The sequence below is a fragment of the Geospiza fortis genome, unplaced genomic scaffold (genome assembly GCF_000277835.1).
Source record: "Geospiza fortis unplaced genomic scaffold, GeoFor_1.0 scaffold130, whole genome shotgun sequence".
Taxonomy (NCBI): Eukaryota; Metazoa; Chordata; class Aves; order Passeriformes; family Thraupidae; genus Geospiza; species Geospiza fortis.
The window spans coordinates 13,012,877-13,040,050 of NW_005054300.1; the positions used below are offsets into that span (position 1 = coordinate 13,012,877).

Below are 27,174 nucleotides of genomic sequence, written 5' to 3' on the forward strand. Positions count from 1 at the left end.
GGATTTTCCTAAGTATGCAAAAACTAAATCAGAACATTATGATCACTTGTGGTTATTCCTGTTGTGTTTCACTATAGTCTTCATACCTTGTATATGCAGAGAGTAGCACTGGTGCTAAGCTGTGTGAGTAAATAATGTGTGTAATTAGATTACCTGTTAGCCTGTAACAATATTTTGGAGGGACTAGTACAGAATTTGAGAGCAGGGGTGGGAAAAAAATGGAGAAGGGCATTTTTTTCCTTACTGTGTTCGGGTTATTGAAGCTGAGTACATTGTCTCAGGGAATTCAGTTATATGTGTGGGTTGTAAGACAAGTTATGGCAGTTCTAAACCTGAAACAGTTTTTGAAAAAGATCAAGATGCACTAATTTTAACTTTTCCAAGCGAAGTTCAGCAGATACAATAAAAGAAATTTATAAATGCAAGTGGAAATTAGAGGCAAAATAGTAGGTATGGAGATTGAATTTAGTTTTAATAATGAACAAAGGCTCTAATTATTGATCATATTAGGCAAGTAGGTCAGTTATGTTAATTTGTGTGCTTAAGTTTGATGTTTGTTTAGATTCTTTGAGAAAGATGGTAAGTATTTAGATAAAAATACTTTATTTAGATGAAAATAGTGGGAAGATGTTTTAATTCTGGTAATGAACGAAGTGAGCATTCGGAGAGGGGATGGAGAGGACCAATTATTGTTCTTTAAGCTTTTTGAGTCTTCTTTTGGTGTTAGCTTACAATAAAAAGTGTTAAGGTCTTACTTCTTAAAGTATTTTTTTAACTTTTATCTGTGAACTTGCCAACTGGCTGTTTCACTTTTCTTGCTTAATATTAATTTAAATATATAATAAAATTATTTAAAACCACCCATATTTCTTTAAACCCAACCATATTTCTACTGGTTGCTAAATTTGTTAATGCCCAAGAAGATAAAAATGACTTCAAGATTTTGTTTATATAGTAAATGCATCTTTTAAAAAATTGCTTTCTAACTTGCATTGTGAGTAGTGCCATTAGTAATGAACATCATAGAGGGACCTGACAATGTATGAATTATTCACTGGTAGATTATTATATCTTTGTTGTTAGCATGCAAGATAATGAACATAATTACTGTGGCAGTGTACTCAGGGGAATGTGTGGTTCTTCCCTCTGTCTAGACTGGAGTTACCATCCAAAGGAGGTTTAAGCAAATATGGATGAGGCCTGGTAGATGAGTTGCTGCTGCTTGTTTCCCTCTGCTGCTTTAATGAAGGCATATGCTTTGTACACTTCAACCTTAAAGGTGGTTTGGGTTTTTTTGGGGTGGATTTTGGTTAGGTTTTAATTTTTGAGAGTAATAATCATCCTTCTTTTCTCAGTCTGGCAATATTGTGTACTGACTGAAAGGATCTGATGTTTAATTGTAGCAGCTTTGGAGATGTACCCTCTTCTGTTAGAATGGTCTATTATAGTAAATTAGTATGAACAGTCTAATTGCTTAGGAAATCCAGGGTAAAAGGTTAATCAGCAATTTAACTTTCTTTAAAAGACTTAGCTTGTTATGATTTACGTGTCTTGAAGAACTCTGCAGGCATTAGTTTGTGTGCTCTCTAATCTGTGAGGATGTCCACCTGATCTTAAGTTAAGCTTTCTTGATAAACCAAGTAGTTCTATTTTCTGTTTTATATTATGATAACATAAATTATCTGTAATAAGCCGTCCTAATTAATGTTGGTAAATCTAGAGCTCTGCTCCAATTACACACTAATCAATTATACACTAATTGAATTCTACTTAGCTTGATACAGTGCATCATTAATCAGGTTCAGATTTAATACAACAGATTTACTGTATTAACCAAAAAATTGGTGCATTCAAGTAGGGGGAAATAAAGGAAGTCACTAGGCCGAACAGTGTACATAAATACTTTCTTATCAATAATGTGTTACAGAAAATTTAATTTTCCCTGAGGGAAGTATAACTGAAACTAGTTCTTTGTGAACAGATTATTGTTATGAGCTGAAACCACTGATAATATAATAGATTTAAGCAGATCGTAGTGCTTGTTCTGAATGTTATACCTAATTATCTAATACAGGCAGTTGCCTCACTTCTAATGTTATTTAAATGATTAGTTATAAATTAAATGTGTAAATTCTGCTCAGACTTATATATGGATAATGCCTTTGAAACTCTTCATAGGAGTTAAACCTGTCTGCTGTGCCTACGTGTGTGAGGAGCTGTCTGCACTCTCTCTTTTCATTCTCCTTATGCAGGGCCTAGGAATGACTGAAATCTGCCACCTGGAGATACTCTAAAAGTTTGAGTTGCAGGGTGCATTTACCTTCAACAGTAAAAGGTCACACAGAGCTAATATGGTTTCCAAAAGGGCTACCAAATAAAGACATTAACCAGACAAATAGAAAATTCTTCCAAATAGAGGAGACAGCCCACCTGACAAAACAAGGTCTGCAGATGAGATCACTTTAAAAACCTCTGTGCTTCTCAGAAATAGTTGAAGGGGAATAAGGGAGCTGAACAGGTATTTCATAAAATACTAGGTAGGAATTAAATTGAATAATAAACAAAGTTAAATTTTCTTGCTCAGAGGACAGTATGATAAATTCTCATGTATCTTTGCTGGAGAAAACACCAGGAAGAGAATTAGGTTCAGAAAAATATTTTGGAAACCATTACTCAAAAACAGGAATAAGAGAACACATGGATAATGGTTGCTATCTTCAGGCCTGCTGTTATGGAAAACATGCATAACATTCTCTGAGTATTAAATACTTCAGGTCTTCAGGATGTATCTTTGTCTGGCAGTATCTTATGTTTTCATTTTGTGGATATACTTGTTCTTTCTACAAGTTAAGTTAACAAATGCATGGTTAATATCAGTTCCAGTAACAACGTGATGACTGTATATGACACACAAGGGTTTGCTTTTGGGAGTATTTTCAGTGTGGATGTGCCTCCTCATTATCTTTGAAGGTGATTTGAAGTGATTTGCCTTGTTTTACACTGAAACTGACCATCCACATTTATACAGGCAGTTACTGCCTTCTCTACTAAGGTGACAGTAGCTGTCAGCATTATGATTGTCTTCAGTTCTTTAGTTTTGATAACAACTGGTATCTCCATGCCAGTAGTCTTTGACAATATGATAATAACCTATTTTTTATGTAGAACTGTTCAGAGCACAATATGAAATGGAAGGTGATTCTGAAATGACAAGATGTCCTTGTGCGTAGTACACTGTGCAAAATGGGATATGTGCATATGAATGAAAAGAGAGAGAGTGAAAATCATGCAGGTTCCTGTACAGCAGAATTGAAGAATCTCCTGGAAGTTTAATTTCTGGTCTTCTGTGTAACTTTCCCAATTTTCACACATGATTCTTTTTTCTCTTCCAAGTGTTTGACTTGTGATCTAAATACATGCACTCATACATACTATGTGTTTTACATATATGCACATACACATACTTCTTTCTGATAATTGGGGTTTTTACTTTTTAATGTTACTTTTGCTTTTATTACCATTCTTGTATGACTTAAAAGTCAATAAAGTGATTTTTGAAGACTGTATTGGTTACCTCTTTTTCAACTTCTTAGATATTATTGAAGGATAGCATTTTTCACAATTGTTTAGTTACTAGAATGCAGGCTTTAAATATAACTTAGATTTGGCTCTGTTTTGACAATAGTAGTTAATAATGTATGGTTTTTGTTAAAGCACTGTTGAAAAAATATCTTATTGAGCTATTTGTGGTGTTTTTTTAAAAGATGTTTAAGATTTCACATTCAGTTTAACTGATCACAGATGAAACTGTAAATTAATACCTCATGAGTTTTACTGACTGCAGGGCATTGTTTGTGATTCAAAGCTGCTTTGTTCCTACTCCCTAGGAAAAGCAAACAAATTAGAGTTCACCATGATATCAAACTACTTATTAAAACTGAAGACTCTGATTTTGAATTTATTACTTGACTGTGACTTTTACTATAACCTGTAAAGAACTTATTTTTAAAAGCCTATATTTTAAAGAATTTATGTAAAATATATAAAATTGGTCTTAATTCACCTTGGGTGAAATTTTGTACTTGAAGGATTACATGGCATACAGAGTGAGAAAATGTAAGTTACATCAGTTCAACTTTGTTTTTTATGTTTCCATTGCTATTGACTTGTATATGGTCTTGATACAAATAATGTCTCTGCAGAAAACCTTCAGTCATTCTTACCTAGAGAGAGAATGTTTGTTTTTTCAACTTCCTTTTTTGTATTCTCTAATGTGAGAAAGCATTTGTAGTGGGGCTTTTATATTTTTACTATTTTTGCAGAATTAATGAATAAACATTGGAGAGGGAAATAGTTTTGCACAATTTGAGACATTCTTTCTATGCCACGACTAAGGAGTTTCTGCTAGAAAAAGATTGACTTTGCCTGTGGACATAGTGGCATATTCAATGTTACAGGGGAATCACCTACCATGTATAGGTAGTGACACTATCTTTAAGCTCTCTACCCAGTAATTCTCCCTTGTGGATCATCTCACAAGGCCAGCAAAAACTACGTTTTGAAATGTGTTTGAATTGGGTACTATTGCTGTAGTGTGGCAAACACCAGCCAGTCTTGGGCCTAAGAGCAAATGTGCTTTGCAAGCAGTTCATCCATGCTAACGTTAGTGTAATGCACCAAGTATTCTCAATAATAAAGCAGTGTGCAACTGGGACCAAGGCTGCTTAAAACAGCTGAAGTGGCTCATGTTCCTCTGTTTGATTTTATGTGGCAATGTAGTTATGCTGACTTCCAGTCAGTTCAAAGGCTTAATTACTGGTATTTGAGACTAGAGAGAAGGGCTGTGAAAAACAACAAGCATTTCTAAGTATTTGTGTTGGAGAGTCATTGTTAAGCTGTCCATATTGTTTCTAGATTATTTTCTCCATTAAACTCCATTTTTTTTCAATCTTTTCTTAGGAATTAGTTTGTGAAGAAAATATTATTATCAAATTAGTGGTAACTGTGAAACAGTTAATTACCAGGTAGGTATGCACAGGTGTTTTGTTTCAGTGGCTTTCCTGACAAATTAACTTATGTGGGATTTGCTGTGTCACGAAGTGGGCCCATGTGAGCCTGATGAGCTTCAACAAGGCCCAGTGCATGCGGGGTCCTGCACCTGGCTCAGGGCAGCCCCTGCTCTCAGTCAGCCTGAGATAAAAGGGGCTGAGAGCAGCCCTGCCAAGGATGACTTGGGGTCATGAGCAAATAGAAAGGTAAGCATGAGCCAGCCGTGGTGGGCACAGAGCCCAGGCAGCCAACAGCATCCTGGGCTGCCTGAAAAGCAGCATGGCCAGCAGGTCAAGGGAAGGGATTCTGAGACCTCACCTGGAGTGCTGCATCCAGTTCTGGGGTCCTCAGCACAGGAAAGACACACACCTGTTGGAAGGGGTCAGGAGAAGGGCCCCATCCTTCAATACATTCTTGGTGAGGTTGGATGGGGCTCTGGGCAACCTGTTCCAGGTAAAGATACTTATAGCACTTGAACTAGTTGACCTTTAAAGGTTTTCTCTAACTTAAGCTAGTCTGTGATTTCATGGTCCACAATATATTTCTGTACTTCATAAAGAGAGATTAATTTTTTTTGCAGGCTTAAAGATAGGAAGGTAAGTTTCTTCCTCCTTCATTGCAGCCTTCTTGGGAGTGGAGGAAAATTCTTTAATGCACATCTCCTGTGACAAAATGCTGTCTTTTTAGGAATACTGTTCAGCAAAAGAGCTGGTGGAATTCTGTGCAGCATGACAGCTGACCATAAGCTTCTTAATAAAAGCATGAAGAGTTACACAGGGTGTCACCAAACATGTCTTGTTAGTGTAGTGGCAGGGTACATGCAGACAGGGGAAGTCAAAATTACTTTTTTCGGGGGAAAACACAGGGTTGTCTTATTTGTGTCAAATATTTTTATTTTTCCTTTCAGTCCATTAATTGTTGTTCCGCTGTGAAATTAGTCTTTTAAGTACTGCTTGGAACATTGATTTTTGAAATGACTTATGCAGTACTACCCCCTTGTTGCTTTGCTGTAGCTTGTGATTTTCTTTCTTTGTTTTGTTAGGTTGGTGCCCCTGTGCCTTGCCCTGCCCTCCCCAGTTCATTGCATATGCTAATTCCCCCCCAAAAAGGTGACCCTCTGAGATGGTGCCTGTGGAGTGAAGAGACGGACTGACTTGTCATAGGCTGTGGGATGAGTTATTTTTAGCTGTTGGCATTTCAGGCTGGAACACTTCATTCTGTCGTGCTTGTTAATGAGTCATCTGGAGAAAATGGGCTTGCTTTCAGAGAGGGTCTGTAGCAAATAATAATAGGCTAATCTCTGCAGGAGATACTGTGTCAAGTAACTAAAACTCCAACTAGAAAATGCTGAAATGGAGACTAATCTCCCTGTAAGAATAAGCATGCACTCACTATTATTATATTATCGTGTATATGAAATCTCAAAACCTGGAAAACTTAGGAAGATCCTGGTAATGGTATAATAGTGAAATATTTTTGAGCAAGAAGATTAATTGAAAACAGTCACATTTTAGAGATGGAGAGGAAAATATAGTTGCTTCCCAATTGAGAACATTATACACTTTCTAAAATTTGAATGTGTTCCCTAGTTCTAGAGGAATCTCCTGAAAAGATTCCTAAGTACAGGAGTACTATAAAAACCTTTTGCCTTTGAGAGAACTCCAAATTCATTAACATTATGTATTATTTTCTAGGAGTAACCAGCATCTTTGCTTTTTTCCCTACTGAAGACTGTATTAATTTTTTTTTACTTTTCTGTGTGCAATTTGTAGTCTCTCCTTCAACTTCTTCCCTCAAGGTTTGAAGGTTTTGTGTTGATATAGCATGGTAGGCTTTGTTTTGGAGATGGCAATATCAACACTCAAGTAAAAAATTTAATGTAAGAGTAACTAATCAAAACTGTTGATCTGGTTGCTTTGTTTTTGTGTTATTGAAATTCCAGACTTTGGTAGTGCAGATGATTAATTTGTTTAAAAAAAGAAAAAAGGCAAATATTTAGGGCAAACTGTTGAAAGATAGGATGAAAAAAGACTCCCAAACCCTCTTCTGTAAGGGAATGTTTTAAAGAATAGCTTGAGTATCAAGTCTTTTGTCACCTTTGGTACTTTTAATGCCCTTTACAGTCTGTACATATCTTATTTGGTTTACACATCTTCTTCCTGTAAAGCAGATTACACGTCTGAAGACTCCTTTCTTTTTTGGTGGCAAAAGGATATTTCCTTTAGAGCTAATAATTTTTATACTCCATTGACTATTAAGCTGTTTGGGTTTCCCCTTGATTTATAAATGGGGTACTGAGATAAAAAAGAATGCCTACTCTTACCTTATTGAGATAAATATTTTTGCATTATTAGCAGGTGTTGACCCTTCAGTGTATACTGTTTTAACTCAGCTTCTCATATTGCTGTGGTCATTCTACATAATGGTTTAAACCAATCCAGTGTAGTGATTCTGATATTGCCAGCGTGTGCTGCTCCTAATTAACTCACAATGCTTGGACTGGGTTCGTCAAGATGAATTATTAGACATTTTAGAAATTTGGCAAATATCTACACCCCAGGAGTGTTGGGTTCAAAACAGTTGAGAAACCTAGAAATAAACTTGTGTGAGTACTCAGTTTAACTGCAATAGCATGCAAGTTTTTTCCTACTATCACTAGGTGACTGTCTTAATGTGAATTGAAGACAGAGCTGTATTGGGAAACAGAGAGGATAAAGAGAACTAAACACAAAAGATCTCTTGGTATTTACTAATGGTTGTGCTCTAAGCAGGGTTTTCTGCACTCATAATTTGTTTATGAGGAAAACTATTACAGTTCACTGCGTGTTAATAGGAGCTTAGTGTGGATGCATACTGTCTTCTTGGTCTACTTATATCTCCTGAACTATTTTTAATGTTTTCCTGGTTTAAATGTGCCAACTGTCTACCAATTTAAAGAATTTAAAATAGCACAAGGGTAGAAGAAAAATAGATGTTTTAGCAATGTACTTGCATTGACATGAACCATTTAAATTACTTCAACACAAAAATATTGGCTTAGGTTGTGGTTAACAACTGTCACCATTATGTTGGATTTTGTGTTAATAGAGAATATTACTTAGATTAAATGTATCTTGATCTGAGTGATGCATGGGAACAATTAGTTTATAGTTCGGTTTTGAAACAGCTCTGCAAATCTTTCTAATATCTTTTTGGCTCAAAATTGGAACCCAAACTTTGCACCTAACACATTTTTTACAATTTTTATGTATTTACAGATTAAACTACAAACTGTAAAATTTCTATAGTGAAACATTTCTGTCTACCATGTGTGAGTGTGCCTATGATTTTTTGTGGGTTTTTTTGTCAGTTCACTACAGTTTAATATGATTTGTACTACAGCTTTAGATAATCCAAATTGTAGCAAAGATACAGTCTAAGATCTCTTGGCGACCAAATACTCTTAATATTAAAATATTCTTGGCAAATACTTTATTAAGTTAAACAAATTTTCACTTTGATGTGAGCTGGCGTAAGTTGATGCTTGTGAAACAGCAGTTTCAATTAGCATTCACTAAAGGTTTATTGACAGTTAACACCTGGTCTCTACTGTGCCAAGTGGGAAGCATCTATTGCAGTCTCTTATATTTGTTGCATAATTAGGATTATGATCTCTAATTTGCTTTTAATTTTGTAAATCTAGTCTTACTTTCAAAACCTGTTAGTCTTTTGTTTCTGCATTTGTATTGTAGATCAAAGATACTGATGATAAAAGGATTAAGTTCACTGCTTTGTAATATGATAAACAATTTGCCCTTTTACTGTTTTTAGCTAGGAAGTAAATTTGGACACGAAAAATTTACTGGTAGGTCTCATATTCTTCCCATGCTACTTCTGAGAAGCAGACAGAAAATGCCATAGTTTTTTTGAAGTAGTATTCTTGCACAAGCTGCCAGATATATGCTGGGAACATCAGGAGCAAGTGTAAATGAAATGGTGCTGAGAAATAACAAAGGAAATGACCGTGTTCCTAAGTGTTCCAGAGCAGACTTGGTGCATGCAAGGATGACGAAGGTCAATGCTCCATTCTTTGCCCTGCCTGCAATGCCTTTTGATCCTTCTTGGCTATGCATAAGGGCAGAGAGCTGTTTCTGCCTTTGATGTTTTGCAACAAGCTCTGTGGTGAAAATCCCTAGATGTGTCCACAAAGTGGTTGAGTCTTGGTTGTTGTTTTGGAAGATCTTCCTTCAAAAAGACAGTGGGAGGAAAGCATGCAATTGTAGTGAATTACTGAACTGACAGAATTTATCTATTAATAGTATTCTTGATTACTGCCCTTATATGAAACTTCTTAAAATATTTTGAATATAAATTTAATAGCGGGAGGGATGTTGTAGTAATTATATATTATATACAAATTTTAAGTCTTGAAAAGGTGCTCTGTGTATCTATAGTGTATGTATTTGTAGTGTTTAGAGACAGAATCAGAAATGTGCTCTTTTAATTATCTAGTGATGTAGAGTGGGAGGGTTGTGGGGTTTGTTTGTTTTCATTTTCCTACCCCATTGTAGAATATCAACAGAAAAACTTGCCTTGTGGCTGATACTTCTGAGTGTAATCATATATATTTTGGAGAAGATATCCAGATAATCTGGAATAAGGGGGGGCTTTTCAAGAACACTTGCATAAATTTGCCTCTGCTGGAAAAAAAAAAAAACTTTGAGAAATTTCTTTAAATCATGATCTTAAGAGCTGATGTTTTAACCTTACATTTGAATGACTGTTACTTCTTCCATCTTGTTTCAATATGCCTAAATGCAAACACATGTGGAAAATGTTCTTTTGGCTTTTATCAAACTGACATTTAAGTGCATTTTTTTAAACCTCACTAACATTTGTGGTAAAATATTTCAAAGCTATGAATCTTGCAATTTGCCTATGCATTTTTTTCTTTTTTCATATAATAACATTTGGTACTCATAATCCTAACCTGGTTGGAATTACTGGCTTTTTTCATTTGGTGTTTGTTTGGATGAGGTGATTAGGAAAATACTTCATGTGAAATTCTAGTTTGCAGCAGTAAATGCTTCCATGAAGAGTCGCCGTTCTGTGAACCTCAGTAAATAAAGGAGAAAAATATGATGATGTGCTCTATTCAATTGTGGCAGTCCTATTCCTAACAAATTTAGCTTTCTGTTGTGTTATATGGCTATGGTGCTAACCTGTCTGCAATACTTCCTTCTTAGCATGCTTCGTTCTTCCCCTTTGCTCCCCTACCCCTTCCCAAGCTCTTTAATTCTGTGCCAAGCTAATAAGAAGAACTAGCTCTGCATAAAGTCAGTCATTGCCAAGCAGCTGTTATGAAGTTTCCTCATGTACCTCTGTGATTATACCTCATTTTAAAAGGGGATTTTTGCTCTTTCAGGTTCAATTTTAAGTAAGAGCAACCAATTATATCTGTATCTCAATTCATTCTGTCTCAGAGAGTAGGGATGAAAGTGTTCATATATGTATCTATTCTTTCTAGGGTTTGAACTTTGAACACAGAGTTGTACAATTTAGGTAGAGAAATTAGGTACACTATTTAGAATTAAAAATATGACTTGCACTTTTTTAAAACTCACAGAATTAGTTCTAAAATATTCTCCCTTCTATTTCTTTTAAAAAATAATACTCTCTGATTTAATTATCATGTTTGAATTTCAAGACTAGACCTTTTTCTTAAATGTAAATTAGATTTTTCTTAGGATGAGATTGTGAGGGCTTCAGCTTGCCTGCTAACACTGACCAGGGAAGGTTGTCTTTCAACAACATGTGCCCCATCTGCCTGGCGGTGTGGCTGCCTGCATTGTTCTGGCGCTGGCCCAGACTGTGATGAAACTGAGAATGTGACAGATGACAGCCTTGTCCAGATGTATGCATAACTACTTCTGCCATGCCCTGCAAAACAATCAGGATGCAGGTTTGGCATTATTTCCTTGTTTGTGTTGGTTTATTCCTTGAGGGTTTCCTTAAAGATTGAAATAATATTTGGTGTTGTTCTTGTAGTTTTACTGAGCTTTTATTATTATTAAAACAGGTTGTAAAATATGATTCTCGCTCTCTTACACACTTTCTTCTTTAATTTATGGAGTGATTTCATAGGCAATTGGACACAGGTTACTTAATTTGAAGATTTAAGTAGATTTTTTTAAAAATGCAATTAAAAGGATCAGACATCTAACTGTCAGTATATTAGTCTGGCTCTTCTCACAGCTGAACATTTAAAGCTATTGCCATGTCTTAATATGACTGCTTCTTGCCAGTAAAAATAAATATCTGGCAAAGGTGTCAGAATCACCATTAATTATGATTTTTAATTAAAATCTAATTAAAATTCATCCAATACCTTAAAAACATACAAAATCCTTGTCTATCTCCCTCTCCTAGCGGTATCAACAATGGCTGCATCCCCAGCCAGAACATAACCTTTAAAGAAAAGGAGTTATAGACTTAGGTGCAGCTTGCAACCTTTTATTGATTATTTAAGAGCTTTCCATCTTAGTGGTTTTGAAGATTTTTATAACACCAAACAAAATATAAAATCCACTGAAAATACTTTATTATTGTTATATGAAATAGCCTGATTTTTGTCTTACACTCAGGCTGTTATCTGGTTATCTGACATTCAACAGGGCAAAAAATACTTTTCCCTCCTCTCTAGCTGCTTTTGGCAGATGATTTTTTTTTGTGTAGTTCCTGCTGATGTGCGCTATTGAGTACATCTTAGGTAATAAGCAGATATATCAAAAGATACCCAGGGCAACATACCCTGCTGAAAAACAAGAGATTACTTTTCTCTGTTTCTTGCAGATAAGTAGCTTCTGACATATGCATCAGGATTGTTTTTTTCTGGTGCATTCACAACGTAAGACTGGTATTCTGTGGCTATTTTACTGTTCAAAAAGGGCTGTTTTGTAGTTTAATATAAATTATGTCATAAAACTTAACAGCATTACCTGAATTGCTTTAATTTTCCATAGTGTAGCTCCACTGCCTTATGTTGCCTGTTTTTGGTTGTAGGGAATGTTTTATGTGCTTATTTTTCTTGTCAGTTTGATTTTGGAATCATGGTGAGCCATACATGAGTGTATCTGTGGCTGTGTAACAAGAAGCAGTCCCAGCTCCAAACCCCTCAGAATTTGTGTATAAAGCAAGTTATGAGAGATGGGTATTGATCCGCGAGAGGATTGCCAGTTATTAGGCTGGAGAGTAGCCTCGGGAAATCACACAGCCTTGCTGATGACTTTTTTATGACATTATGGTGAAAGATAGTTTGAAGGAAGATTTAAAGTAGTTTTGCTAATAGTCATAGAAAATTCTAGTAACTGGACATTGGATGATATCATGGGTTAGTGAGAGAAAAGCTATTTTTGTTGACAGCTTTGTGCCCGGAGGCTGTTGTAAATGTGAATGTAGCGAATGAAGGATGGTATGTTCAGTGCATTGCACTGCAGGGCCTTGAAAATGTACAGAAGTGACTTCTGCTTGCATTGGCTGAGAAGGGGCTGGGAGAGAGCTGGGGTGAGAGGCAAGAGCTGGTCAGAGGGGGAGCTGACACAGATGATCTTTGCAGGTGTCTGAAGGGACTAGATATTACAGCAAATGCATTTTTCTCTACAGTACAGTAAATCATGCTTTTTTAAGAGGTGCTATGAGAAGGAATAGTCTAAGGTTTACACAGTTTAGTGAGAGCACACAGAGAAAGTGACTAGTGATGCTCAGGTTATGAATGGTCTGAAAGTCAAACAGGGTGTTGCAATTGTCAGCAGTGATATTTACTGGGGGAAAATTCTAACAGCTGTCTCCAGTTTGAGGTAACAGTATGGCATATGTTAGAAGAGTCTGTGACTTCTAAAAATCAGCCTCCACCTCCTGTGAAGTAAGGAGGTGTATTTTGTTAAAAAAAGAAAAAAGGCTTATTATATTCTCATTCTTGTTTGCACTCTTTTGTGTAATAGCTTCTTCTACTACCACCCTATAATTTTTTTAAAATAACCATTAATTCTGTCAAAAATGAGGCAAGTGAATAGCCTCACCTTCCAGTATCAAGTTCAATTAGGAGTACATTCTCTTTTGAAGAAGGGAAAAAAAGCAACTGCCAGAAATGTTATTGCCTTTACTGTAACTCAGCAAAACATTAACATATCCCCTTTGGTCAGTGCTAGAGGTGATCATCAGTGCCACAGCTGAAAACATATGCTGCAGCAAATGCAAACTTCTTTTTGTTAAAATATGCTTTAATGTGGTGGACAAATTCATGGTACTAAAAATAGAGGCCCCTTTATATGGTGCCGATTGTGGGATTTATTATTCTGTTACTTAAGGTAATGGTATGTTGTGAGGTCAGAAAAAAGGTCACGGTTCTCAGATACAGAACAGCCTTAGAAATACCCACAAAAACCAGCAACTATGGAACATGAAGCAAAAATAATATTCCATTGTGCTCATAAGGTTCTAATTTTCTTGAATTCTCCTAAGTGTGATAACAGCTTAGTTCTGAGGACACACAGCAGCTCTGTTCAGCATTCCCGAGTCATGGAGCAGTTTCTACTGTTGGACTTGCTTCCTTCAAGGGGAGGTTTTCTAAAAGCAAGCTCTGTGTTTCTGAGGCCTGCTGGAACGAGTCCTCTCTGTACAGGTCAGGCAGGCAGCACTCAGTGACAAAGTCTGAGTTCCCACGCTGCCTGTGCCATCTGCTGACTTAGGGAAAAATGCCCATCTGACTGTTCATCTTGAGATAAAAACTGTGAGCATTCTGAATTTTGAGGTCATTCTTGATGCAATTCAGGCTCTTGTGGATTAAACCAACAGAATTTATATTGTCCTTCTGACATGTCATGGAGAATGACCAGCAAAATTTACTTTAGTTGCAGCTGTATAAACTCATTATATTTTATGTAACAGATATTTAGAGATGTTAAATTCACTATCTTAATTTGAAAAAGGACATACATGTTTTTATGTTCAATCTGAAGTAGTGTGACCATCATTTGTCTTACTGTATTAAGTAATTGTAAAGTAATTTGTTTGGATTATTTATTAGATTGCATAGCTGTCACCTTGAAATTTTTATAATACAGATGGTATTTTATGGCAATTTCCAGTTTTTTTCCCTCCAAATTCAGATAGTCTGTATTTTATTCTTCATTTGAACTACAAGATAATTATTTGAAACATTCCTTGACACAGAGCTGCTTACATGGGTGCTTAACTGAAGCATACTGTGTTTGCAAGGTTTAACATGCCATTAAATAATGTGGACATGGAAATGTCTTAAATTTCCTTTAGGTGAAAGAATTAAAATATCAACTTGCATGCTTATAGATATACAAGAATACAAAAATAACCATGTGACTTGCACAGTACATACTCAAATTGAGTGAAAAGGCAAAATGTCAAATTAAAGAAAAAATATTGCCAAAATACTTAATTGGTTCATAATGGTTTGTCTTTGCTTGAAAAACAATTGTTAAGAGACCTGTTGGGTTTTGTTATTTTTTTCCCACTTTCAGCTACTTGCTATCATTTAAGGTTTCAATTGCTTGACTTAGAACTGGTGGATAATTAGTAGTGTGGATAACTGTGAAAAACATATGTAGTAATTTAGTTCTTGATTCTTTCTAATTGTCTGCCCATTGGTAGTTCACTTGGGGTAAGTAGTTCATTATTCAAACACTTTAAATGGAAAGTACTGTAAAAAGAAAAAGGCTCTTATTAATAAGATGGTATTGAAAATAAAAACCTTTTAAACAAACAAGTCACTATTTGACAAATCTATCCCCAAAGCTGTTGCTCACATAATGTAAGAAGATTAGAGTTGTGAGGAGGAGAGAAAGGGTGGGGTTAGTAGACAGCATTCAACTTGCCTTGTGATTGAAATAAAGATGTGTCACTCCTTAAAATGATGCTAAAGGTAAACACGATAAAATGTATTGGAATACATCTAACTGGGCAAGCTTTGTTTGTTGTTGTTAATAGGCATTAAAGAAAATACACGCTATTAAAATTAGGGTAATGGAGGTAATTTTGAACCTCATATCTGCAAACAAAGTTTACTGTAAACATTTTGACTGGCTTGCAGGAGTGCTTCTGAGTCTGACATCTTCTGAGGTTGCTGGTTCTGCTGTTTAATCCACTCATTGTGAGGTGTGCTTGGAAGTTAAAGGCATGATGCAGTATTTGTGCAAAGCCTCCCTGCAGACTCCATTACTCCCTCATTCCAGTTCCCTTTTCTAGAGCCTGTGACCAGAGAGGAGACAGTTCTTGAATGGTTGTTTCCTCTGATCAGAGTTGTAGCACATATCCTACACAGCGAACAGTGCCTTAAAGTCACTGGGTCTTAACCAGAAAATGTGATCTGAAATATGAGGGTAGATACTTCTGTTAAAAGTTTAAATATTTGTTTTAGTATTCAAACCTAATATACTACTGAATGTTGACAGAGAATTATTCTGTATTTTCATAGTAGGATGGCTTGAAGGGTTTGAAAGTTCACCTGGAGACACCTTTTCTGTTATCAAATTTTCTCACATACTTGCTGGATTTGTTCATCAAAGTTCTTCACCTGTCTCAATGTACTACTTCATATGAAATGCTAGAATATAGCACTAGTGTTTGGGTTAAGTTAATTTTGAACTAGGCACCAGATCTCCTCAGTCTTCTCTCTTAAGCTAGAAATAGAATATAAAATTTAATGAGGTGGAATAAGCATCTGAATACCTTCATTTATGTAATTTTTCTTCAAGCATATATTTTACCAGTCTAACAGTTCAGTTCTAACAGTTTGCTGTTGCGTTTATGCTCCAGATATTTTTCCCCCCTGGTTGTTTACTCCACTTGCAACTTTTAGGTGAAGAGTTCAGTTTGATGTCATACTTTGTATTGTGATTGGACAAACTCTAAATGAATTTTTCTGCTTGCATTATGTGTAACAGTCAATCTATATGAATTTCTTGTTTTCAAGTAATGTGATATCATCTACTTCTAATCTTCATTACTTGTTTTGGAAAAAAAAATTGCAGAGTTTAACATTGTCTCTATTTTTTCTTAACAGATTTGAAGAACTTGTGAAAAAGTTCAAAGTAGAATATCATGCTGGTGGTTCCACTCAAAATTCCGTTAAAGTGGCCCAGGTTTGTTCTTCCTCTGCAAAGAATGATTGATAATTTCAAGTGTTGTGTTTGAATCTGCTCTGTGTTGTCTGTTTCATCATGAGCACTGCAGAGTGGCTACTTGTGATTCTGTTGCTCAGCCTATGCTGGTAGTGTTGTCTGTGACTTGTTTTGTAGTTGTGTTCTTTAGTCTTTTCACAAGTGTTCTGCAAAGGTTATAGCTACACCTCCAGTGTACCAAGAGTGAAAAGCTTTTGTCAGAGATGTGTGCTGGAAGGAGAAGAGGTGAGGACAAGGTCGCTAGCTGCAGTTAGGAATCTTACCCTGGGAAAAGTCACGATGACAGTAGTTAAACAGAGAAGTTGTTGAGTCTCTGTGCTTAGAGATTTTCATAATGTACCAGGATGGTACATTTGGTCAGGCAAATGTAAATTTGAGGCTGTCTCTGCTTTGACTGGTATGTTGGACTGGAGAATTGGAGAGGTCCTGTCTAGCCTGCATTGCTCTGTGATTCTAACCATATTTATCCTGTAAGAACTTCAAAGTTTGTCCATAAAAGACTGAAACATAAAACTTTGTTTTATACAATGGGAATGTTTCTGGCTATGGGTATGATGAGCAACAGTAATGATGAATTTAGTTTCAGGTGTGTTAAGTTTTCTATAACTAAAGTATGCTTTTTGTCACAGCACTTTCAAGCATATACCTGTGTGCATATTTTCATATTATGAGAGATGTAAAAATTCTATTAAAAAATACACAAGTGGCACTTAGGATCTTCTTGTTAATGATCCCGGCATATTAACTTTGAGGCTCCCTATCTATTTAAAAGGACTGCCAGATAGCATTAAATGCACATTTGGAAGAAATAAAATTATACTATAATGAAGGTTGCTCCTCCCCTTTATGCCCCCATTAAAAGGAAAAAATTATTGTCATAATTACTGCTCCTTTCTACAAAACAGTTGTTGCTTCCTTACTTAAGTTTACATTTTCAGAAACTCCAAATCTATTTTAATGTATATAGTGTTGTCATTCTGTAATGGTTATGTTTTTAAAATATAGTCAGCATTCTGAGCTTTTTTTTTAACCATGGGGTCAAGACACTTTTTTGCTTCTGATATTTTTGAAAAATCTCTTGATCAATGGAGCTCAAGTTATTGGAATAATTTTCTGTTAGATATCATTGGTGCTTAAGCTATGGCAATGGTGTAAAGGTGGTGCCTTTTCCTGACAGCTGATTGGAGGTGAACCTTTTGGAGGGAGTTCTGGAGCGGTTTATTAGTTGAGAGATGTGAAATTCTGCTTCTGTTGCTGCATTTAGTTTGGGGAGGTTTAGAAGCGAAGGTATGTGATAAGCTCTGAGTTTCTAAACTTTGAAGTGTTCAAAGAGCCCAGGATTTTAATTCCATCTCTCTTTGAAGTGACCTCTGTGGCATTGGCTAATTTATTAGTAAACTATGTTTTAATTCTTTAACTGTCATTAATCTATCAGTCCAGGTATTGTTCAATAATTATACTATGAAGTACACAGAACCTGTATAGAGTCAAGGAAATAGATGAAATTTAAATGAGTGTAATGTAGGTATTTCTGTGTCAATGTGCCTTTCTTACACTGATCAGGTTTTGTCAGTGAGCTTTTCCTTTATCTTGGCTCAGAGCTGGGAGCCTCATTCAGCTCCAGTTGCCATCTGGAATTGTATTTGTCTCCAGAAGGTTTGTCATCTCCTAGTTTCTGTTTTAAATACGATTGAAACTTAAACAGTTGTGCATGAATAACATAACATCACTAAAAGACTTTAAAAAGAGACATGGGAGAGTGAGAGAGAGGAAAAAAGTGAATTCTGGAAATTCTGAAAGAAGCTGTTATTCTGTAAGCTTTAGCAGAAGAAAAAAATATGGAAGGATAGCAAAAAAGTAGTTGAAATGGAAACCAAAAATTAAATTAGAAATTCTGGAAGAGTTTTTGCAGCAATATTCATTGGCTTATTGCAGAAGAAGGAGTGTGTAAGTAACCTTAGAGAGAACCAACTTAAATATATATTAATTTGTTGAAAGTAGTGGGAGAGAGAAACACTATTTTAGGAAGCTTATCTGACTGAGAAGTAAAGGACCAATAAATAAATTCAGAGTGCTAAGGTAGCTACACTTGGAGTAAATGTGGATTCTCTGTGAGAAGATGCAGGGAAGAAATCCTAAGAATACAGTTCTTACTAATTTCTCAACGTTATGGGAAAAGCTTGAAAAAGTGTGCTATAAAATGAGAGCTAACACCTAAAAGAGTTTACTCCAACTGTTTAAAAGTTGGACAGAAATAATGAGATGTTAAAGAAAGGCATCCTTGGAAGCCTGACTGCAATGAAATGCTACTGAGTAGAATGGTTGGAAATGAGCAAATGGGGCCTGAAGTCTGATAAATTGCTCTTTTAAAAGCTCAGCTCTTAGTGGAAAGAGGAGTGTAATAGGAAAAGTGCAAAACCAAGAAGATCAAAATAAAAAAAAAGGAAGAACTTAGGAAGCAGCTCAAGGTTATGGGATTGTTTGTTTCACATAGATAGACCCTCTTTAAAGGTCAGTAAAGAAACACTATGTTGAAACAAAAATACCCAAAGGGAATGGGTGGAGAAACTTTGGAGTATATAATGTGTTTAAAAAGGGAAAATGAACCTGTCAGATGCTTGCTTAAATGGTGTATGGTGATCATCTGGTGATCATCTGCTCATGGTGTGTGAACACATCATCATCTGTTACATGTGCTCATATATTTTGGATATTTCCTTTGTACCTGCAAAGGTAGTATCATCTACTCAAGAAATGCTCTCTCTCTGTTTCTGAGCAGGGTAAGCCAATTTCTTTAAGAAAAAAAGAAAAAAAGTCTTAGAAATACTGTATTTGTCATGTGTGAAAAATTTGAGATGGTAATCACAGAAAGAGCCAATAGGAAGAAGTTTGGAATTACGAAGAAAACTGGGAAGAAAATGAAGCTTAAATCGTGGGGTTTGGAACTAAGATTTAAAGCAGCATAAACTATAAAGGAAGTGAAGATTTTAGAAGTTTACAAAGAATTAACCAGAATTGCAGTTAAGCTGTGAAGAACAGAGTTAGATTTTTTTTTTTCCCAGCATGTTAACAGAAAGGAAAGATGTGAAGTGCAGCCATGAAGGAGGAATTTGGCTGGTAAGGTATGAAAGGGAATCTCTGTATTTTTTCAGTGTTGTCTTGCAGCAGAGCAGACGAGTGTGTGGCACTCTGCAGGACCGAACAATATTTGCAGAGCATTGTGGAAATCAGAAAGCTGAACGTTGGCCCTGTCGAGTGCCCAAAGCAGACATTTTGTGGACAGGGTATCTCAGCAGGGTCAGAAAAAGAGAAAGGTCTGGACATATGAGGGACAATAAAAAAGTTGGGTTTTTTTTTGTAGAAATGCTTCTAAGGTACAATGGAGAAGACGTATTTCCAGGAAATGTGGAAGCAGAGTCACATCATACATTAGAGGCAAAGCTCTGTAAAAGGAAAGGAAAGAGCAAAGGAAAAATTCCTGTTGCAGAAGAAATACAGAAGACTGTTGGAGTAAACATTGAGAGGGTGGAGGATAAATGACAGAGAGGCAGAAATTCAGAAATACCACACTCTTCAGAAGTTATATAAGCATTTTTATCAGTAGAATAATATTTCTTAAAAATACCTGCAAATGGTGAAAGGGAGTACCAAGAACAATGTGTAAGTATTGAAGGGCAGTGCTAAAGCTTGTTATGGTTAGGTTTTCTGGAATATTAAAGTTGTTTGAACTGATCCTGAAAAGAGTAAGGAAATCATTATTATCATGGCTTGACTCATGATATGAAAGGAGATGGGGAGAAGTGATTGATACATTCCAGAAATGACAGTAGCAGGTGTAAAAATGGAAAAGATAAAATAAATGAGACAACAGTTTAGTCATTCCTTAATGAGATTAAATTAACATCAAATTATGCTTCAGAAATACAAATTCATATTAGGAGAGTAAGGGTGATGAAAAGAAGTGAAGAATGAAGAAGTGAAGAATGTGGAGACAGAATGTAAGAGAAATGACAAAACTTAGAGAAAAGTTAATAAGTAATATGGAAAAACAGTATAAAAATCCCAATGTTGCTCTGATTCTGTTTTCCCTCACTGTCCCGTTCTTGTTTCTTCCTTACCAATCTGCTTTCCTTTTCAACTCTAATCCTTCTTGCTTGTAAATTTGTTTGCTTGCACAATAAAGATGGTTAACTATAGCAGATTGAGTACTTATAAGGCCTTAGACACAAGTCTTATTGAAGCATCTTTTTGGTTGAGACTTTAGTACTCACTGGAAAAATAGGGACAGAATGTAAACAACAGGAGGAGGGTGAAAGGAATAACTTAGGGCTTTCCTGACTGCAATACAATAGAGAAAATGGATGGAATCCAGATAATCAGTGAAATGCAGGTAATGTGCTTCTAAAGGTGCTGTATTACCATTAGACACAGTGGTTGGGTTGGTTTTCTTTCCTTAACCCACCAGGAAGACATGTTGATAACTTTGCTGGATCAAATTTCAGTTGATCAGGCATCAGTCACTAAAAATTTCTTGATAAGACTTTGGAAAATGAGGACTAGAGAGGATGACTGAATTGCAATCCTTTCATTTCTGGAATAGAAACCAACGTTTATCTTTCCTATTTGCTTGGCATTAGAATTATCCCTTTATACTAACTTTTAGGTTTGCTGTATGTTTGAAGTTGTGATGCATGCTTAAGAACAAGAAGTGTAGGGGTATCAAATTGAAACTGCAGTGTGCTTCTCTGACCTTTACTTGTCTCATTAAATTTTGGCTTTATATCTAATATGATATGTGACATCTTGCTTTAATCTGAGCTCTTGCAATCTCTCCAGATGATTGGTTCCATTATATTAAATCTATAAAATATGCATACATGTAACTGCACACAGTTCATAAATAATGTATTGTTCTAGGCTTCTGCCAACAAACTAAATTCAGATTCATAGAGACAGTGTTTTACTACTACTCAGCTTCCTTCCATAATTTTAGTTAAGCCTGTGCCCATCTAACAGCAGAGATTGATCTGGAAAGGAAAAAAAAATTCTGAGTCTTTTAATAGGGCTCATGACTTTAAAGTATGTAAAGCAAATAGCTTACACATGCAGAGAGGGCAAGTATTGCTGACCAGGCTGTATTTGCATGATTTTTATCAGCATTTCTTTTGCTTTTAGAGTGCTGAGGTTAGAACTGCAAGAAATAGTCTTTGAAGTTTTATCTTTCTAACACAAGTGCTGGATTTCAAGTTCAACCTGATAGAATTTTATAACTTGGATTTTAAACTACATGACCTTGGCAACAAACAGCACATTTTCATTCTTGTTTTTCTGGAAGTACTTACAAAGAATGCCACAATCTTCATCCTCAGAATGGGTGCTCCTGGTTTTTGTCCTATTTCTCTAATAGCTTATTTTTATTCTAGCAATTCTAGTGTTGCTGTGAATCTAACTTAGCAACTAGAGAATCCTGTATTGTTTATTAATCCTTGGTAGAATTGTGAAATTCTCGTTACACAAGTTTTATTACTGCTGATGCAATGTGAGCTTGGAAGAATGTAGCTTGACACATTTCAACTTGAATTCGTAGGACTGGCAGGTAAAGGGAAAAATGTAAAGTAGAATTTTTAGGAAGCTTTCATATAGATAACTCTTGGGAATTCACAATAATGTTTGTATAATGACACTAACAAAAGCATCATAACTCCCTTTTTCTTTCCACATTACTTCTTGCCATCTAATTGTAACCTTTCAATTTTGGAGCTGTGCAACATTTTTGGGAAAAGCCTACATCCTGTCATTAGATACTTTAAAGAAGTTTGGCTTTAAGCTAGAGTAAATCTTTATTAAGAGTAAATAAAGCGTTGATTGGAATGACTTTTAAATGAGGGATAACATTGAGAGAATAATATGCTAAATTATGTTGAACTTTTGAATTCACATCAGGGAAGTACGGCACTTTTCTGAATATCAGTCTCTATTTCAAGCACTTTTAAATTAATCCAAATTTTCATTCTTCCATTATGATTAAATTGTTCTGTTAATCTAAAGGGATTGTGTGTTTTAGCATTCTAATGAACTCATAAGTATGAGAATTTAGCTTTGAAAAATGAACAGATACATGCTTGTTTATAAAAAGTGGTATGCTCTTAAGGCTTAGAAGTATTTTAAATTTTTACTACTTGTTATGTGTGTAATTAGCCAAACTTTAGATTTATATTAAGCACGTCTGTCTACTCGGTCACTTCATACTTAATCCAAAAATAATATGTAAAATTTAAAATTTATCTATGAAGAATACTTGCAGGCACAGAGCTGCATTTTATAAACAATATGAGCTGTAATCTTATAAACATCTAAGTAGCTTCATTGCAACTGATTCCATGCTTTTAAAATAAAGTTTATTGCTATTTGCCAAGAAGTGCCCTTAGTTAAACAGTACTTACTGAATGTAATCTACAAGATCCGTAACACAGAGATCCGTCAGTCCTTTAGTGGTTTTCTCCTCACTCTGTTGTCATTCTGTATAAATGAGCATATAAGTGATGAATTTAATCTTTTCCTCACTTGTGAGAATTTCTGGATTACTTCTCTGCAGTAGATTAGACTGAGGCATAGCAGGAGGCAAGATTTGGCTCAGGAGCAAGCTGCAAAATGTATTGAACATGCATAACTGGCATGGAGATAATGGAAAGGCTATCAGAGGCGTCACCTCAAGTATACTCTCAATTTTTTCATGTTGATGGAACTTTGCAGGAACTGTCATTTTTTATTAAATCAATCATGCTATTGACTAGAAATGTTCTGCTTAATTGTGTATGTAAAATCACACAATGAGTAGCTTTCTCTAAAAACTGTTTCTGGACTATCACTACAAGAAAGTGCAAGTGAGTCCCCTAAACAACTTTTTCCTGCTACTTAGTGAAGCAAAGAACATTTAGCTCTGTATCTTTCTGACCCAAAGGAAATAGGTCATTTTTTTTGCTCAGAGAGGTAGGTTTTTTGCTTTCTGAACCATTTGGACCGGAATGTTAAATTCCTCAGAGTTAGTTTTGGCCATACGCTTGATATTCCTTAAGCAGCTTCATTTTCATTCCTTAAGCAGCTCTGCTCATATGGGCTTGGTGGCCCCATCAAACATGTGTTTCCAATATTTTCAGTGGTTTAATCCAGCTTTTAAGAAAATGTACAAAAAAGGTCTCTAAACGATTTTCTGTTTGGTATGGTTTAATCAACTCAGGAGTAATAACCTTACCCTCTCTTCAGAAAAAAAATCCTGAGGTGTGTGCTCCTTTCTATGCCAGGTCTCACATGCTTCTGCCATGCTGGGGTAGCATTCTCAGTGTGGTCTTCTGTCAGTGCCATGTGCTGTCCTGCAAGTGCACATACCTGCTTCTCAAACCTGTTCCATGTAAAAGAAGATAAACCAGACAAAGAGCTGGGACTTAGAGCTATTTTTTTCTTACTTTTACCTTAATAAAATTTAAATGCTACTAGTCAGTTAAGTGGATTTCTTAAACACCTGTCCTCAATACTCTGTGTGATCAGTCCTAATCAATGAGATGTGTATGTGCTGAAGGAGTAGCAAAACATGCCTCAGAGCTAACAAAAACAGTCATTTAAGTTTGTCTCTCTGGAAATAGAGCAATGGCTATTCCCACTATGGCAGAGATGATGTCCTGTTGATAGTGTCACAGCAGGCAGTACCACATGCCAGTGACATCAGTTTCCTGAGCTACTTACTCTCTCAAGTGTGTTCTGTCACTCGTGTGTTTCTGAATCAGTCTGTGTCGAACATCACAGTGATGGGTCCCTGCTTGTTGCAGAGCAGACAGCCTTTCCTCATCAGAATTAAAACATGCAGCTTGGGAAACTGCTGTAATGCCTAAACTGATCAGTACAGATGTCAGAGAAATTTTGCAACATTTGAGAGTTGCCTAGATTTTTTTTATTTATTTTTTTGTCTTAGAGAAAATTGCCAGACCTTTTACTCAGCTATAGGTAATATGATTTTCAGAGCTATGTGGACAGTTCAAAAAAAGCAACAAAACCTTTTCATCCTAATGACAAACCCTGCAAAAATGTAAGCAAATTTCCCCCCAGATTACAAAACTGGGAACTTGTCAAGCTTTTTTTGTGCTTGTGAAGGAAGCTCATCCATTGTTTATGTGGTTATGGATCAGATGGTGCAAGATGCAGCAGTGGACTGGAGGACCTGACTTTTTGAGGCTGCTGGTAGTGAGACTTTTTTCTGTAAAGTGGAAAGTAGCTGTGTACAACTCTGTGTGTATTTATAGACCTGGGAATATAATTTCAGCCAATATCAGGATGGTCAGAAAATAAAGGTCCAAAGAGCCTGTGGCTCTTTGCTTTTCAGATTTTACAATGCCAGGTCCCTAAATCTGTCTTCTCAAAAATGAGAGTGTTCCAGTTACATGATTGTCAGTTTGAGAACACTTTGTTAGATGGTAGCTGTTAAGCAGTGAAAGACAAATGTCCTTATGTGCATCAGTTTGGTGTGGAATTGAGTGGTTCACTGCTGGTCCCATGGACTTGTCTGTCTGATGTACCAGAACCATATTCACTTGTTTTTTCAGGTCTTGCTCCTGGCCAGCAACATCAATAGCATTGTAGGAAGACAATCTTCAAAGTGATTTTGGATGTGACATATTTTAGAAAAACAGAGCAATTGTACCATCACATTCCTGCTAAATCCATTCAGACAGAACCTTGAAACTCTCTCTTCTTCAGTGTGTTTGAATGAGCTTCGGCGTGCATATGCAGCCTCTCTTCATCCATCCAAAATTGTCATTTATTTAAATTATTAGAAACTGTTTCCATATTCTGGAGTAATCAAACATCAGTTACCCACATGGAATCAGAAGGCACTATATAAATGGTGGCAGTTGGTTCTTTCTGGGTATGCATTTCAGCTGCCTGCTGCTTGACTCAGCTTATATGCCTCTTTAGCTATCATAACATCTTGTTTTGAAGCTGTAAAAACTTTTTCAGATTTTTCAAAGGTAACAAAGGAATTTAGACTCTGTCTCTAAGATATTGTCTACCTGAATGCTGAATGAGGAATCTCAAACTTCATTGGTTTTTGATTCTGTTTTTCCCTGAGTCAATGCCAGCTTTAACTTGCTATATATGAGTGATCTTAATTAGCACATTCCTTAATTTATCTTATCCTGAAAATTAAGCTGTTTCTAGGCAATGAAGTAATTAGTGCAGGCTGGGATTTCTCCCTTTCAGCAAAAATCTATAACCCACAGTAAGGGGACCTGGTTCCAAAGGTGCCATGATGTGAACCCCCTGATGTTTTTATGTGCAGAATGACAATGGGACATTGTCAGAACATTTTGCCCCATAAAACTTTCCATGCAGCAGTGGGCTGATGGCTTGGCTGACATATATTTGACTTGCTCCCACTGGTTGACACTGAAAGGAGAATGAGTGCTTGATTTGGCAATCTCAGAAGAGAGGGTAAATCCCTGTGCTTCACTGATATTAATTTGGTGTGCCACTCAAGCCTTGGGAGCTCGGGAGCTGTTTTATCCTTAGCAGCTCAATAAGTTACATAACTACATCTTTAGCAATTAATTAATGTTAAGTGATGTGATACAGTGGGGAGTTAATTGCCCTGGAAATCTGAAATGGCAAGTTAGAGAGGTTTCTTGCACATCTCTGGAATGCTTCCTGTTGGAGTATACTTTTTTTCCCCCCTTAACACAAACATCAACAATCTTGCTGTTAGCTAAGAACTCCATGCAGGTTTTATGAGGTACTATTCCTGGAAATTCTTCCTTCAGAAAGTTTAAGTATATTGGTATAAGTTCCTTATGCATTTTTTTGTTGAATCCACAGGTTTGTTGCCTGAAGCCATTCTTTTCTCTCCTTCAATGATTTGTGCTCAGTCGAAGAGGGTGTATGTCTGATTTTCTGCTTTTGATTACTGCTAACTTACATTGTAGGCCTGTAATAAATTAGTATACCTTTCTCTTTCTTATGGATATGATGGAGGTAATAGTGGTTTATCAGAATAGAAATTTAATACAAGAATTTACTTAAACTTTTTAACAGTGCACGGAGATAAGGACTGATTTGTCAGGAGGTACAGTAGTGCTTTTTTTAGGATCCTGAGCATGATTTCAAAGGGACAAATTGTCAATGACATGAACAGACTGTGATGCAGTGGCTTTTGCAGTGACTAGCCTTATGTGCTGCTTTTTTCAAAGAAAGGATATGGGATAATGCAATGAATTCCCCATAGAGAAGTCTAGTCCTAGCACTACTCCATTAGCAGTTCACTTACACCCTGACACATAAGAGTAGGCCTACAGGTTATCTTGTTATTGGTGCATATGTCTAGGAAAATAAAAAAAGAAACAAATAAAAGACTTTTATAAAATTTGATCTCATTGATATGCATTGAGTTTCAGAGTTTTATTTTTCTTGCTGCAAAATAATATTTGGATAGATTAGGCCTGTTATCATCTCAACTGTAGTAGAAAATGTACCAGAATATTTACCTCATGTTGCTGGACTTCCATTCAAAATGGTCACAAGACCTGAAGGGTAAAAATATGGCTCTTGTATAATGTAAATTTGTTAAAGCACAAAAAAATATGCAGCAGCTCCACTTAGTTTTTTACTGTATTATACCTATAAAGTACTGAAAGCTGCCAGTTATTCACTTCAAGTGCTGTGCTTGTGTTCTGCTTTTAACTGAGGGGTTTTTTTTCACTTGTGAGTGAGGAAGAGACTTTTATGTGTAACAGCTGTATTCTTCATCCTTTGCCTTCCTATGCAAGATCCTGTTCCTTAGGATATATTTTTCACTTTTCATCCTCACTGGACTAACTGAACAATGTCTGAAGTATTCAACTTGTTTGCTTCTATACAGTTTTATTTTTTCCAGTTTTCTTATAAGAAG

At 36.0% G+C, this 27,174-nt stretch overlaps 1 protein-coding gene across 1 annotated transcript in view; it reads left to right on the forward strand.

The window, feature by feature from the left end:
- The window catches only part of ADK (adenosine kinase), a 269,341-nt gene that overhangs the window by 56,305 nt on the left and 185,862 nt on the right, over positions 1-27,174 (forward strand). The window contains exon 5 of the mRNA XM_031061789.1: positions 16,124-16,202. Coding sequence (XP_030917649.1) covers positions 16,124-16,202 — 79 coding nt within the window. The remainder of the gene's footprint in view (positions 1-16,123; positions 16,203-27,174) is intronic.